The 17,956-nt window shown below is 30.7% G+C and overlaps 1 protein-coding gene across 11 annotated transcripts in view; it reads right to left on the bottom strand.

Annotated features, from left to right (window-relative positions):
• The window catches only part of LOC108912913 (calcium-activated potassium channel slowpoke), a 200,782-nt gene that overhangs the window by 96,783 nt on the left and 86,043 nt on the right, over positions 1-17,956 (bottom strand). For all 11 annotated transcript variants that reach the window (XM_018718340.2, XM_018718326.2, XM_023455449.1 and 8 more), the window contains exon 2: positions 10,110-10,171. In XM_018718340.2, the coding sequence (XP_018573856.1) occupies positions 10,110-10,171 (62 nt within the window). The remainder of the gene's footprint in view (positions 1-10,109; positions 10,172-17,956) is intronic.

Here is a 17,956-nt window from a genome sequence, read left to right on the forward strand (position 1 = left end):
AAATGTATATTTACAAAGTTTCAGCGATTGTTTCTAAAATTGTTGTAAATTATTCACTAATCAAATATAAGAAGTCAAAATAATCATTATTCATCATTATGACAAATTTTTCCTTGAACTGTAAATCCAGGGATATTTCATATTATAATTTATAGGTTGGAATCTATTAAAGAAAATTTATGTGACAACAAGCTCTTGCATTACATTCAAATAACATATATTACTATTATAGACTCACATAAAGTGTGTATGTATAAAATTAAGAATTTGTCAATATTTTCCAAATATCTGAAAGTCAAAAGGTTGCAGCTCTCAGTACTGGTGTACAGTATTCTGTTTTCTTCACTATTCTTCGAGGCATCATGAAGTACGTAAGTATAATAGTTGTACAAGATTTTTAGATTGTTTAATACTTTTCTTGCAAAAACAATTGAATTAATCAAATAACCGGTTTTTTGTATACAGGGTGTCCCAGAATAACGTGTACAACGGCGGACCACAGATTCGTGGAATCAAAATAGGCAGATTTAGGCTAATTCACCTATATCCAAAATCGCTTCGTTTGGCCGCTAGATGGCCTCAAAGTTGGTGAAAATTTTTTGAATTTTGTAAATAACTCGAATATGTATTAATAGATTTTGATTATTTTTGGGGTGTGGACTTCTGCTTTCAATCTACACATTTTGGTGTTATACAGAGTGTTTTTTTAAACTTGAAACACCTACAAAATTGATGTATGGTGATAATATCCGTTCATAACTTTTTCCTCTTTCGGGCAATAATGACAACTATTTTTTATCTGATAGGTGGCGATTTGGAAGTTTTTGGGCCACTTGTAGAATTTTGATTATTTGAACGGTTTGGGTACAAAAAATATTTTTTAAATATCTACATTATCATGCCACCTATATTATAATAGTTAACAAAGTGAAGTGTTAGTAGGCACTAATTTTGTAAGTTGACTGTAATTTCAGTCTGATCTTTAACTCATTGTACCTGACAATTCTTAGTGAGTGTTTACGACGATGAGATATACCACCTGTTACTTCATTTTTTGATATGGATACACACACGACGAATTAGAATTATTTATAACGTGCCTAATTTTATTAAAAACATTAGAAAAAAAACAATTAAATACAACGCATTGATAGCATTATTATTGACCCTGTTATTCTACCCAATAGACTGAATGCCGAATTTTATTTAGAATTTTTGCAAAACACTTTACGCGAGTTATTGGAAGGTGTGCCGTTATTGCTCAGAGCTAACATGTAGTTTATGCATGAAGGATCTCCACCACATTTCACTGTCAATGTCCGGCAGTATCTAAATCAAAGATTCCCTCGTCGATGGATCGGTAGAGGGGATAATGTTCCTGTTAACTGGCCTGTTCGTTCACCAGACTTAACACCTTGCGACTATTATCTTTAGGGTACTTTGAAAACAACAGTTATGCTTCCATATCTAACACTGAAGAATAGTTGTGGGAGACATATTCAAATTGCCATAAATGTTTTAAAAAATTGCCCTCAATAATTACAAAGGGTGTCCTTTAACTTTCTTCGCCGAATTAACCTCTGTTTAGTCAGTGAACAGTTTTTATAATAAGTTATACTAAATTTAATAACATCAACTTTGTTACTTTTATCTCCAGTATTTTTTTATTGTATTTGTATTGTTTTTACTAATTATCTTAATAAAATTAGGCATGTTGTAAACAATTCATCGTATGTGCGTGTGTGTGTGTATCCATATCGAAGTAACATGTGTTATATCTTATCGTAGTAAACACTCATTAAGAATTGGCAGGGACAATGACTTAAAGATCAAACTGAAATTACAGTCAACCTACAAAATCACTGCTAGCACTCTTAAGTATTGTAATATGGGTGGCAAGATAATGTAGACATTTGAAAAATATTTTTTTTTTACCCAAACCGCTCATTTAATCAAAATTCTGCAAGAGGCCCAAAAACATTCAAATAGTATCAACTATCAAATAAAAAAATAGTTGTCATTATTGCCCAAAAGAGGAAAAGTTATTAACGGATATTATCACCATACATCAAGTTTGTAGGAGTTGTAAGTTTTAAAAAATACTCTGTATAACACCAAAATGTGTAGATTGNTATCTCACACCCTGAAGAACACTTGTATGAGTAGTACAGTGAAAAGATATCGTTTCTAACTTGCTTAGATTTTGTAAACAATTGGACAAAAAATTCATTGAAAATTGCGCATAAAAACGCCCCCCTTAATGATACTTTAATAGAACCTTTTGAATTGCCCAGATGCTTAGACGGTGCTTCACATCTAGATTTTCTGCAAAATCGCTTGCCAGAGTTATTAGAAGACTTGACATTAAATGTTCGGCAAAATATGTGGTTACTGCATGACGGAGCCCACCCCCCCTCACTTTTTTCGGAGTGTGCGCGACTTTCTAAACATTACTTTTCCCGACCGCTGGATAGGCCGCGACAGCCTAGTTAGATGGCTCCCCAGGTCCCTGGACCTCACCCCTTTAGACTTCTTTTTGTGGGGATATGTGAAAAATGTTATGTATTCCACGGAAGTTCGTGACATTGATCAATTGCGACATCGTATTGACGAAGCTTGTAATACGATTCGAGAGGACGTGGCAATGTTGCGTTAAAGCTAGTGTGTAAGCAAATGGTGGATACATCGAACATCTACGAAAATCAGCAGTTCTCAAAAGGTGTCTCCTTGCAATGTTGAGGTAAGTCAGATTTTAAAATTACATTTTACTCAACACAAAAACGTGTATTTAGGACCTCATTTTGACATAACACCCTGTATAAATTGATATTATTGAAATCAACAAATTAAACGTAGTAAATAAGTAGATATGTGACAATTGAATGATCTGGATAAATAGTTTTTTTAATGATAATTTTATAAAGTTATCACTTTAGGAACGCTGTTAGACTTGACTTAAGTAGCTTTAACATCTTTTAAAGTATATTAAAAATAATCGTGTATTAGTTACATAGAAACTTTTATACCATTAATGATATTTTCTGAATAAATGCTTCATTGCTGTTATATTTATATTTTTAGAAAATTTCTTTCTACATAATAATTACTGAATTCACTTAAAAGCAGTGTATTTGTTCGCTTATGAACAACGTTCTTCATCAGCAACGTATTAAAACATAGCCGAAAAACAAATTTATTTCGATAATCTCGAATCCATTAGAACAAACAATGGTAATTATTTTTAATACTCAGCGAGTACAGCAAACATAGCAAACCTACTACTCCGTGGCCCTAGCATTATAGAATCAGATAACGATAAAAAAAATGACATTTTAAATCAAATTTGTGCTGTACGGATTATTCATTTTCACTTTTTCGAAGAATTGTGTAAAAATTTCCCAAAATTTTTCTATTCAACAGTTCCGTTAATAATAATGTTAAAATAATATTGCAATGTTAATTATTCCGTTTAAACTTATTTGATATTCAGTAAGTTATTTTTAAAATGTATATTTACAAAGTTTCAGCGATTGTTTCTAAAATTGTTGTAAATTATTCACTAATCAAATATAAGAAGTCAAAATAATCATTATTCATCATTATGACAAATTTTTCCTTGAACTGTAAATCCAGGGATATTTCATATTATAATTTATAGGTTGGAATCTATTAAAGAATATTTATGTGACAACAAGCTCTTGCATTACATTCAAATAACATATATTACTATTATAGACTCACATAAAGTGTGTATGTATAAAATTAAGAATTTGTCAATATTTTCCAAATATCTGAAAGTCAAAAGGTTGCAGCTCTCAGTACTGGTGTACAGTATTCTGTTTTCTTCACTATTCTTCGAGGCATCATGAAGTACGTAAGTATAATAGTTGTACAAGATTTTTAGATTGTTTAATACTTTTCTTGCAAAAACAATTGAATTGATCAAATAACCGTTTTTATATATACCGTATATGAGATACAAAGTTTTTTTATAATTACATATTATAGTGATATAAAGTTTTATGGGTATATCTTTAATAACATAGAGGATATGGACAATAATTGTATTAGACAAAGGTTTGGTTGTTATAGAAATTAATACGTTTTAAATTTTTGGTAGAATTATAAACTTATTTTGGCCATGTTCCTTACCATTAGAAAAGGACCCGTCAAATCTTATTTCATCTAATAAATGTATGTGAAAAAATATATACAATGTTCTTTCTACATGAACCTATGTTATATCAATATATCAATAACCTGATACTCAATTGTTTTCGCAATTTAGATATTAGAAAAATTTTAAATTTTCGCACAAATTTTAATATTTTACTCCTTTCCCTTACATACCGTCTTTACAGTATATTAAAGTATACTTGTTTGAATCTTTTTAGGTTCTAAAATTTCACAATTATATTATCAAGGTTTCACCTCAAATTAAAAATACTTTGTATATCTATATGCATTTATATTACAAAAATGTTCATAAGATCCACTTAATTAATAATGGCGAATATATCAATATTAACTTTTTACTAGACAAATTGGTCTCTAAAATGTAATCAAATTTCCTGTTTTTAAATCCATGTAACTAAAAATTTAATTTTTATCACTAACTTAACTAGATTTGAAATATGATCGTTTTTATAAGAAGAATTCTATATAAAATAATAGACAAAATAAAACAAAAGGAATAAATAATAGCATAATTACCCTGTCATGTCATCATATTTAATAGGAATTCCTGAAAATGATATCAAGTGGTGGAAGGAAAATGTTTTTACTGAAATAATTAGAATTAAACATTACATTTGCATTAGCAGTTCTGTTATATGTCTTATATGTCTTATGTTGTTAGCAATGACAACAGCTGCCATTAATAATGATTAGATTCTTAATTATAAATCTACAATATACTGGATGTAAACAAAATGAAACGTTAACGCAAATCTCAATACAATAATTATTATTCATGGTTATCAGAATGATAGAATTGATCGTGTATTTGCCTTTATAGTTGCTAAAAAATATTTTTCGTTTGTAAATTTCATGATGTTTTTGCACAAAACCATCGTAAATAATGAATTACGTTCAAGTATTTTAGGCAAGCATTAAAAAATAAATAAATAAATAAATAAAAGTGGGAAACGACCTAAAATGTAAATCTTACTTAAGTAAGATTTAGATTAAAATTAAATAATGACGTGTATTATTATACAGAGTGTTAGGCAGGTAGTATAAAAAATTGCCATAGTTGCTAAATGAGGTCATTTAAAATCTATTAAATCAAATAATCTTATGCAAAGTGTAATCGTATCCGAGATATTCTTGATTTTCAGTTTTTTAAATTTTTTATTTTTTCCTGTTGAAGTTACAGCTGTGAATTGACAAACTCTAAGCAGCTTTTAATGACTTTAAACTTGACTATTTATTAAAAAAACAATTTAATTAAATTAGCCGATTCGTAAAAAATATATATTTTTATGTACAGAGAAATAACGAGATTGATGGTCATTATAAAAATCCAAAGAAGTGTCTTACTGACAATCAAATCATTTTAAACACTTGAAAATGGGAGGTTGTTCTGTGTAAAAGTAGAATAGAAAAAGAAAACGACAACCTTGAAATCTCTGTGCTTCTATTTTTTCTGTTTTGCTTTAAGTTATTATTATCGATGGATATATTACTTCGTAGGCAAGTTTTCAAAATTATTTAAATATCACTGGGACATCACTTTCTGTTTATATAATGAATTTGAAATCACCCTGGACAAAGAGGTTAGAAGAGATAGAGATAATAAAACCGGTCTTTTTGCACGACTGGGTACCACCTTAGGTGATGGAATTATTATTTTAAAGCAGACTATACTTTTATATAATTTAACTGCATAACTGAGCTGTTCAGGTAACCACAAAATAGCGTGGTGATTGAAGGGTGAAATAGAAAAATTGAAAGCATGAACAGTATGTAAATGTCCCGCATATGTGAATATTTTTTATGAATAGGCAAATTTAAATAAAATTCGTTTAGTGGAGCTTACAAATGAGAGATAGAAGAGTTTGTTATTTCATAAATATAACGTAGTACAGAAGAAAACAGTGAACATACAGTAACCTAATTTTTGAAATAAAAAACAATTAAATTTAAATCAACATGCGTTAGTCCATAAATATTTCGTCTAAAAGTTATGAAAAGTTATGAAGATATTCTGAAAAAATTGGCATGAGAAGCAATAAAATAATTTTTATATCTTATTCCCTACTTTTGTGATGTACCAAAAGGAAATGCATCCTCGTTTTTTAAAAATATTTCCTCAATCTCTTAAGCAAAACAATTGAATTTCTGAATTAACTGTCGATTTCGCACGAAAAATGTGGGTTTCACCTAAAATTGCTAGATTTAGAGTGAAAGTCAATTTGCCCTTCCGAAATAGGGACTTAAAATACCAAATTGACTGTTTATCTGGGGAACAACTATGTTTAAATTAACTTTTTTTTTAATGGATATAAGTCTATTGTAAATTGATTCCGCAAATATTATCAACTCATCTCTTAATGTAGGTACTTTTGACACAGTTTACAGTTTTTATTAAGTATCTGAAATATGTTAATAGTATAAAAATAAAAATAATGAAAAATCATAACACCTGTTCTTACAATAGGTGTTCAAAGTAATTGCCATGTATTATGATGAATGATGAATGAATGATGAATACGTAGTAAAAAGAAATGTATTTTTAGTATAACTGTAATATCACGAACAGCATCCCCACGGTTTAAAATCCTCTGCCATAATTTATTTTTCTGGATATACTTCATCAATCTAGGACAAGGGTCGGCAACTGGCGGACCGCGGTCCAGATCCGGACCGCGGAAGGTAAAATAATGGACTCCCAAAAATATTTTGAAAGTATAAATTACTCAATTAAATTATTGAAAAAATAGTTTTCTATTGATAATAATACGTTTGAGTGCCACCCTTATAATTTCTACTACAATTGCGTGATTAATTTGAGTTCTTAATGGTTAGTAGGTAGCTTAAATTTGTGTGCAAATTAAAATAAAAAATTAGGAAAGAATGTGAGTTTTTTTTGTGGACTTCGTTAAAAATTTTCAAAAGTATCCGGACCCCACCTAAAATTACTTGCCGACCCTTGATCTAGGAGAAATGTGCAGTAAGTACCATCTATATAAATCACGTATCCCCATGGAGATTCAGTAGCAATTTTCAAGTAGAATCGGCAACACATTTTGAATAAAATTCAAACATACAGTCAATGGTTTCCCTATCCATTAATTCAAAATTAATACATGTTGAAAAGTCTTTCATGAATGACGTTGCATTATGAAAATTGTGATTCCTCTTAAGGTAAAACATAACTTATGATAAAAAGAATACGAGAACTATGATCATTACTAGCAATATTTAATGTTACGAGCAAAAACGGAACGAGGTATGATATCAATCTCAAAGGGAATAATCTAAGGAATTTTAAGAACTACCCAATCACCCCTTGTTAGCTCAAAGATAGCGCCCGAAAATTCTAATTGTACAAATAACTTGTTGATCCCAACATAAAGCCCAATACCCCTCTCTCCAAAAAAAAGATGCAGTACTTTTTAAATGCCGGACAATAAACTCTAAATCCAAAAGCCCCAGTAAAAGCGAGTGCTGTGCTTTATAAACAATATACAAGAAACCTACCACTGTGTATATACTACATTCCTATACTGTCGAGTACTGTACGTCATTACTGTACTCAAAGTACATGGTCATTGTTTTATTTCAATAAATTTATGTTATTTATTTATTTATTTATTTATTTATTTATTTATTTATTTATTAACCTTTTAGAGGACCAGCATTTAGCAAGTATTCATGAAATTTCAACTTCATAGTTCTTCAAGCAATCAAATTTTGCAACTGCCCTTTTTAACTTTTAGAACTAACTTTTTTTGTTAAAAACTACCTTTTCGGTTAGAGCTAACCCTTAGATTATGCCCTGCAATCTCTAATAAATCTTGTACTGGTTGCAGATGATAAAGCTTAAGTAGTAGCTCTTTCATGATTCGATTGATGGTGTTTTTTTAAACTCTCATAGCTTGTTTCAGTATTTTGTGGTTGTTATTGGTTATTGTTCGACTTGTAAGATAATTTCCTCAATATTGGTAGCCTCACTGCACTGCATTTCCATCCATAATTATTTTTTTTCCGTTTCAGTTTATCGAAACTACTCATTATTAAAGCTTTCTCAATTTGATGTGAATCTGCTACCCTTTCTCGGTAAACACGTTCACATTCATTGGTAAAATCAGTAACATTTGCAATTTTAAGTAAAGATTATACAATAAATGTTACTGTTATTATCAATAAAATTCACTATTTATGGACAAATGTAGTTTTTGACGACAAAACAGATTTTGTAAAAATCAATTTATCTACTTAGAACAAAAAAATAAGTATAAACATAGGTGCTAATATTTTTGTTTTATTATTTTAGTCACCTACTTTTTTTGGAACAGCAAATTGAATCTTCTTTTTACTCGAAATCCAGCAATTTTAAGACAAACTGGCAAGACATATTTTTCATACTAAATTGACAGCGAATTCATTTAGTCCTTTTTCCTTAAGAAATTAATAGGTGGAGACAATATATTCAAGAAACACATCTACTTGCACGCCACTGTGTTAGGGAATGAAATGAAAAAAATCGTAATCGAAAATATCTCACAAACATCTACACTGTTTTTGGTTCAATAGATAGAAATGACCCTCTTTAACACTCATTTAATATTCGACACTATCTGCCTAACACTCTACCTCCCTGATATATTTACTATTACTTTAACCAGTTTATTTTCCATCCAGTAAAATATCCTTAACCCGACCGCACACCGAAAGCTGAGCTGTACGATGCCGAATCAAGCGGGCTGGAAATCTATGCTAACTTACCCATGCATTATGAGATATAGCACACCAAAAGCGGTGAGAAATAGGCATAGGCTTTCTTACTTAACACAGCCTAGCTGTCAGTGCACGACTGGTTTTAAAATAGTATTACTCGTCAGTACTGATTGCTGAAAGCCCTATGTATTATATAAACACTTAATTTATCTAATATTATCAGAAATTCTTGACAAGTTTTTTTGTACACAAAAATGTAAAAAAACATATTAGTACAGAAACACAACACTAAACAAATCAAGCATAGATAAATCTTAACAAAATCTATTTGCCTTTAACAAAGAGCTTTAACAAATAATAAAATTGAAAATTATTATTCTCCCCGAATAATAGACATTGTTTTTGTTTTAACGAAAGTAACCAAGGAAAAAAAATCAAGAAAATGGTCGACATTATAAAAACTGCGACTTCGTTTGGAAATGTTTTAAAAAATATTTTAATCTTATTCATATAAGTAATTAACAACATTTTTAGGAAGTAATTTTTTTCCAAGTACATGAGCAAAAAACGCTGAAGAAGAAAAAGAGAAGAAAACAAATCGTGCTATTATGTATGTACAATTTTGTTAGTTTGTTAAATAATAGAGAAAAAGCCAATTAAGAAAAGAAAAATTATATACGGTAATGTTACTAATATTATTCCAATTTATAAAAATCTGCAAATGCATAATTAGGTATTGCCAATTAAATTTGCTCAGTTTACAAATAATTATTAACTAAATTATTATTTGTATTACTTGCTTCACTCTTTGGCATAGAAGTGTTAAGGAAATACTTATCTTATCTTGAAGAAATATCAAAAATATATTTACCCAGTATGGTAACTAAAAAACAAATAAACAATTAAGAAAAAATGTTATACTAATACTAAGTAGGTATAATAAATTATAAATGTATATTTATGGTAGAATAGGACATGTAGCATATTTCGTTGCAACAATGAGTCTTATATATCAGTGTCCTAGTAATTTTTGGTCACAATTGAAACATACTACATGTTGAAACTTAATGTGTAGATTCTAGTAAAATATGCATTAAAATATATTAGTCACAAAAGCAACTATGTTTATGTACAACCATCTACAGAATATCTACTAATGCATTTAAAACTAAGGTAGTTTAGCGTAATGTTATGATTTTACTTACTTTGAGGCATCTATGAAGTAAATAACTAGTGAAGCTATGCTTAGAATAAACACTAGGACGACCTGAAAATAAAAAAAGTATTGGGTACACTGTACATACTAGAAAATGCCTGGCATTTTAAATCATTTGAATTCAACCGTTATAAAGAATATAATACTTATCAACAATAAAACTTTCCGCTCATTTCCTAGTTTAAATCAAAAAAACAGTTTTATATTACGATAAACAGAGGTAATTTAAAAATCTCCAATAGGATATCTAATTTGGTTATATGGCGGGATAGTTTCGAATAAATATTATAAAAATATTGTTTTAAACACAATTCCTAAATAAATCTATTTATCATTTAAATTCTTTTGTTTAGAATTATAGAGAATCCCATGCTGTTTGATTGAAATTTGAAAGAATGATCAAGGATGTTTAATATGGTATACCTACATTATTTGAGAATGAATATGTTATAATAAATTATTTTTTATAATACTTTCTTTGTTTTGTTTTCTAAAATTATTTTTCGGGAAGGCAATTTAAAAATTAAAGTTTTCTTAAAATATTTGTAGCCAAGAAAAACAAATCAGGATTCTATAAGAATATTGCACCTAAATGTGAATAGAATTAAAAATGAAACCTAAAGATAACGAAGTAGAATTATTGGAATTTGTAAAGAAGCTAGAGAGTTTCCTTTATAGCCATGCTGATTTGTTATTGCTGCCACATCGACGTTAATTGTTTAGTCGATGCTAACTTCTGTTGAGTTTGTTGTGCGAAGATATTTTAAATATTTCTTTCTGAAATATTGGAAAGTCGGGCTGAAACTTTATGAAAAATTCGCTCATAAGGCAGAGGGTACCAAAATTTTAATGAATACCTAGTTGTTGATGACTAAAAAATATTTAAAAGGATTGTAACTTGGTAAAACGGCATTTACGATTAAAATAATGCATATAAGACTTGAGGATGCTTCTACTGGAATTCTTATTCATGACATTGCATAAAAAATTCCTTTCTGTCCCTTCACAGATTTGTTTGTCTTACCAAGTAAGAGGCTACGGTAGAAGACGGAGTAATACAGAAAAGACACACTGAATAAGGAAAGGTCATAGATAGATAGATCATTTTCGAATACAAACAAAACACTATAGTTTGTAAGTGCCAACTTAGAGCAAAAATACTCGTATATTAAGTCGTAGATTTCGCTCATCTCACAACAGTTGCGACATACTTAGGACAGAATGCGCTGTCACTGAAAAACTCCTATAACGAACGGTTCATTTTAAAGTTGTTGGTTGAAAAAACATTTGGCTCACAGTCAATTGTTGTGTGAAACAATTCCAACTATTGTCCATTTACAATAGCTATTAAAATGCCGAATATTCTACCATAGAATCGGAAAATTTTAAATTGTTACAGTAAATTAGTGTCATTTTATGTGAGGAAAGGGATGATAAATTTAAAAATTTGTACACAGTACGTATGCACTGTGCAACAAAATGTTTTTATAAATATTATTTGCAACATAAATACAAATTAAATGCATTATATGCCTTTAAATTAAAAAAATATGTATTAATGAGAAAAAAATGTAATGCTAAATTAGAAGTGTATTTTATTAGTTAAGTTTTCCCCACTGCTTTACACTAAATACATAGTGTACATTTTTTCTATACTATTTTGCATCGGTCTTTGCGTCATCAACTTTGATATTTTATCTTAATATATTTTTCAAATTAGATTGTGAAACTTGATTAACAAATATGGTTATATTTTCTTGTTCAATTAAAAATTCATTTGATGGAGCGACTGTATCTATAAAAATAAGAGAAAAAAAGTTTATTTGAACATACCTACCAAATGCTTCCAAGGGTGATTCATAACTCATCCAAAAAAATTGAGAATAGATGTGTCATAAAAAATGAAGTCAATATCGTAAGAAAAAATTTTTGTAAGACCCTTATAGTTTTCGGGAAAAAAATTATTGAAGTTGTGGTACCTAAAACCTTTACCCTGGGCTACTGTAGTCTCTAGCGTCATTCGCGTTGTTCTCCACCTGGACCCAGGCGATACCAAATACTGAAATCCGATTTTAGTAGGTATTACATTACTATTCCAAGTTTCAAAAATGGCTTACGTGTATAGCAACTCGAAGTTAATGGATATCGTTTTAATTTATGATGAAGCAAGACAACATTTGTATTATGGTGAAGCATTTGTGTTATGGTGAAACAAGACAACATTTGTGTTAAGGTGAAGTATTTGTGTTATGATGAAGCAAAACAACAGTTGTGTTATAGAGAAGTATTTATGTTATGGTGAAACAAGGTAACATTTGTGTTAAGGCGAAGTATTTGTGTTATGATGAAGCAAGACAACATTTGTGTTAGTTCGTAGAAATTGGGTACGACAAGCCCTAATGTGTTTACACTTCGGTGAACAAAATTTTGAACAGTTGTTCTAACATCAGGTATGTCAAGTTATTTTAATAATTCAAACCACAAATTAATTAATAACAAAATCGGCAAAAGTCGTTGAATTTTCTGTTATAAAATAGGTGTAATCAAATTTTATTTATTTCTTTCCTTGAGAAAGAAATTCGTTCAATTTTTTGCCCGTTTATTTTTTATTACACTTTTCCGTTCTGCCGGTCTACGACTGCATGCTTTGCCCCTTGCGCAAGGTCAGGTTTTACAGTGCACCAGTTTCCAGTGCCGTGCAGAAGTGTATATTTAAATAATTTTCTAACTGCCCTTTTTATTTTTCACAAAATTGTATTTGTAAGAGTTCCCTGCACATTCAAAAATTTTTTTAGGATAAGTTCTGAATCACCCTGTATTTAAGTATTTAAAAAATATTAAGGGAACTTATGTTTAGGACAAATATTAATGAACTATGGTAATCTTGGTAGCAGTTTAGGAAGTATGTTCATATAAAATTTTCTTTTCTTATCTATTATTATGTACAGTAATATCAAAAACTTTTGTCTCGACTTTTGTTCAGGAATCTATGGTGGCTTGCTGGTAAATGCATTTCAGATATTGTTTATTTTGTTTGTTGAGTGGACTGTATATTTTGTTCATTTTATATCGAGTTCTTTTATTATATGTTCTTCAAATTAAAAATCGTGAAATATTGAGACATTTATTTATTTATATATTTTATGACAGAAATATGTTCCCTAGTTACATAAAGCAAACAGTTTACTATTTAAAATAATTATTAATTTACAAAATTATAAAATTAAGTAAACAGATATCCTGTATAGGTACACAAATTAGCAGACATATGAGAATTTCAAAACACAGTCTAATGACGCCATTGTCATAATAGATAATACGAACAATTATGTCCTTATATAACACATATTCAAATATTTGGCTGACACTTGGACGGTTATCAATTATTATAGAAGTATTATTGTCAAGCTATTTCTGGATACTATGGTTTGTGTTTATGCCAGGTAAAAGACTACACCGTCTACCCAGATTGTAAACAAGGAAAATAGTCTGATACAAAGTGACAATTTTTAAAAATACACTTTCCAAACTACGTCAAACGAAGCTTCATTACACGTATGTTATAATTATAGACTGTTAGATGATAAATACATGTCACGTTCCAAAATTTATAGTACTAAATGGTGTAAGTACAGGGTGTCGTTTAATCCAATTGCCAGACTTGTTTGTTTTCTGTCCAAAATTAACACAAAATGTTCAAATGAAATAGCAGACAATTCAGGTTCGCTACGAAGATATAAAAACTGGAAGATGATCTGCTGACAGTTATCTCTTAAATAAGTTCTAAACCAGTTGGAATGTACTAGATTTGGTATGAGTCATATTTATACTAGGTGTTTATTAAGTACTTGTATAAACTTTAAAGAGTGAATCTTTGACTAATTTTAAGATAAAAAGTTGAAATGAACATGGGTTCGCAATGGCTTGGTTCTTAAGATACAGAGCATCCAAAAAAAGGTTTGTTTCAGCAATTATTGTAAATGTTAACTTATTTGTAGAAGTAGTTTAGTCTCAGTCTTGTAAATGATGATGAAATTTGTTGCATCGCAATACAATCAATAAAGGACACATTTTTTCACTTGTTTTTGTTCCAAAGCAAGTTTAACTTTAAACAGACAAAAACTTTCGCAAGAAAAGAAATAAATATAATTTTATAGCGCCTATTTTATATCGGCAAATTCAACTGCTTTTGTCTTTATTAATTAATAAAATTAATTTGTGTTTTTAAATAATAAAATCATTTGACATACCCGATGTTACAACAACAATTGTTCAAAATTTTATCCACCAACGTGTAAACACATTTGGGTCCGTCTTAATCAGTTTCTATGAACTGACACAAACGTTGTCTTGCTTCACCATAACACAAATGCTTCACCATAATACATATGTTGTCTTGCTTCACCATAAATTAAACCGATATCCATCAACTCCGAGTTGATATACACGCAAACTATTTTTGACACTAACTACTAAAAAACTATTGTAAACACCACAGATAACAGGTAAACACTATCGCAACGACGATTGCAAAATCGGATTTCAGTATTCCGAGTCGTTGAGGCCACATGGCTCTCCATGCGTATTGCGAATGACGCTAGAGACTACAGTTGTCCAGCTATGTAGTGGTTGAATGTTCTGTTCTGGAGTTGTAGGGAGGGTAGCAAAGCTACAGTACCTAGGCCCCATTGGGCCCCTTGTACTTCCTCCCACTAGAGAGATCTACTAACTGTGTAGATTCTGATGGTTTTACCCGTAGTATGCCTGCGGGCAATTTCCTTAGCGGCTATGGTTATGCCCGCTAACTCCGTTTGTACAACGGTAGCATGCATATCCATTGCCAACTGATATCGGATGTGCAGAGTATATTCCACATCCTGCACCCTCCTTCCTTTTTGATCCGTCTGTGAAGACGTTGATTACATCTCCACGGGCAGTCTCCTCCTATCTATTTGTGAGTACGGTGTAGGATTTGTCAAATGCAAACCGGGGAGAAATACGGTCAGTGTCTGCCTGCAGAAGGGGCGTCTTCCTGACAACCTCATTCCATAAGCGACTTCTAACTTCTCCCCATCCTACATCCGGTTTTAAACCAACGTTCTTGAGACGAAGCATAGTTGTTAAAGCCATTTCTCTTAGATAAATATCCAGAGGTGGCAGACACAGCATTACCTCTATTGGTATGGTGGGTGTTGTTCGCATAGCTCCAGTTATTCTCAGACAGGCAATCCTTTGTACTTGGCTGAGCTTTTGTCTAGCTGTCGTCTGCTGGGATTTCGGCCACCAGACGACTGCCCCATAGGCTAACATTGGCCTCACTATGGCAGTGTATATCCACATAACCACGTTTGGTTTCATGCCCCAGGTTTTGCCAACGGTTCTGCGGCACTGCTCATTGGATATGTACGCCTTTTTTAATCTTCTTTCAAAGTGAAGATTTCATGTTGGCTTTGCATCGAGTGTAACCCCTAGGTATTTCACATCAGATGCAAAGCTTAGCGTAGTGGTTGAATGTACTATAACTTCAATATTTTTTTCTCGGAAACTATAAAGATTTTACAAAAATTTTTGTTACGATATTGACTCCATTTCTCATGCTGCATCTATTCCCAAATTTTTTTGGATAAGTTGCGAATCACCCTGTATAAAAGTACATTTTGTACGTAAAATTGAATGGAGAATTCTAACATTAAACAAAAAACTAAGTAAATATTTGATTTTCTCATCATCAATTCTCCCAGTTTCCCGAATATTTTATCTTAAAATTAGTCATTCAGATTAATCCTTTAAAGTTTGTACAAGTACTTAATGTACACCATGTAGGTACATAATAAAAAAAGACGGGTTTGTGAAACTCACTTTTTATGGTCTCTTCGATAAAAAAAGATGTTTTCGTGACGTAGCATGAAAGAACTATAACAATTCAAAAAGTTATTGATCTTCAACTGATTTAGTAGAATTAAAAAAGCATCTTCAATAGCTCCCATTCAAGCTAGTAGTAGTAGGGGAGCCCACGATGCTATTGGATTTTGAAGATTAGATGGTAGAAAGAAAAAAAGGTTATATGATGTGTACCCTGTCACCGGTAGGGGAAGCGTTTACAGGCTTTCAAAAATGTAAAAAAAACAGTCACATGGAAATACTCGAGCACGTCAGATATTGATAGTGTATATGCTCTACGTGGCTCCGATGATGGAGATATGTTAATCTGCCGATTTGGATGGTGGGGGTGGCCGTACGGAAAGGTTAAAATTGGGGAAAAATTTACTCTAGCGCGTCAGATATTCAGAGGGGATGTTAAGTGAACCCGAACGAAGCTCCCATTCAAAAGACTGATGATTCGGATGTGACGCAAACTCGTGGTAGCTTTTTGAAAATCCAAAAAAAAAAAATGCCATTTTGAAATACTCGAGCGCGTCAGATTTTCATATAGATGGTTCAGTTTGATGCCCTGGTCGTGCTGATCCATAATTTGACGATTATTTGGAGGGGTTTTCTTAATCTAAAAATCTAAAATTTTTTTTCATTATTTTTTTTTAAATCGCTGAATGTGACAAATAAAAAAAACGGAAAATAACGCAAATAAAAACAAATAACAAATTTTGTTGAAATTTGTTAAAAAAAGTTTTATTTTATTTTCTGCATACGTAAATCTATTTCGTTTAATTATAATACATATAAACACATATAATATATACATTCGGTAATCTCTTTCTCTGATAAAATTACAAATGATAAAGAAATAAGAGATAAAAAAAATTTGGCCGAGGTTAATACATAGATAAATAGATAGATAGATAGATAGATATTTATTTGACCACTGTTTACATACATTCGTACAAATGTGGTATGTTAATTTTCAGTTTAAATTTGAACTGTAAAACAGTTGATATTATTATAAAAAAGGTACAATGTATAAATCCTAAAACAATTAAAACAATTTTAACAAAAATCACACAGAACATAAAATTATACAACATGTCTACATACATTCGCACAAATTATACTCTGAACTGTAGAACCATTTTTGCTGTCATAACTCATAAGTTAAACAACCAATCCTATACAGAATTNTGTACGCCTTTTTTAATCTTCTTTCAAAGTGAAGATTTCATGTTGGCTTTGCATCGAGTGTAACCCCTAGGTATTTCACATCAGATGCAAAGCTTAGCGTAGTGGTTGAATGTACTATAACTTCAATATTTTTTTCTCGGAAACTATAAAGATTTTACAAAAATTTTTGTTACGATATTGACTCCATTTCTCATGCTGCATCTATTCCCAAATTTTTTTGGATAAGTTGCGAATCACCCTGTATAAAAGTACATTTTGTACGTAAAATGGAATGGAGAATTCTAACATTAAACAAAAAACTAAGTAAATATTTGATTTTCTCATCATCAATTCTCCCAGTTTCCCGAATATTTTATCTTAAAATTAGTCATTCAGATTAATCCGTTAAAGTTTGTACAAGTACTTAATGTACACCATGTAGGTACATAATAATAAAAAAAGACGGGTTTGTGAAACCCACTTTTTATGGTCTCTTCGATAAAAAAAGATGTTTTCGTGACGTAGCATGAAAGAACTATAACAATTCAAAAAGTTATTGATCTTCAACTGATTTAGTAGAATTAAAAAAAGCATCTTCAATAGCTCACATTCAAGCTAGTAGTAGTAGGGGAGCCCACGATGCTAAACAGGGATTTACTCGAGCGTCGTGGGGACCTATTGGATTTTGAAGATTAGATGGTAGAAAGAAAAAAAGGTTATATGATGTATACCCTGTCACCGGTGGGGGAAGCGTCTACAGGCTTTCAAAAATGTAAAAAAAAA

This window comes from Anoplophora glabripennis, unplaced genomic scaffold (genome assembly GCF_000390285.2).
Source record: "Anoplophora glabripennis isolate ALB-LARVAE unplaced genomic scaffold, Agla_2.0 scaffold687, whole genome shotgun sequence".
NCBI classification, from domain to species: domain Eukaryota; kingdom Metazoa; phylum Arthropoda; class Insecta; order Coleoptera; family Cerambycidae; genus Anoplophora; species Anoplophora glabripennis.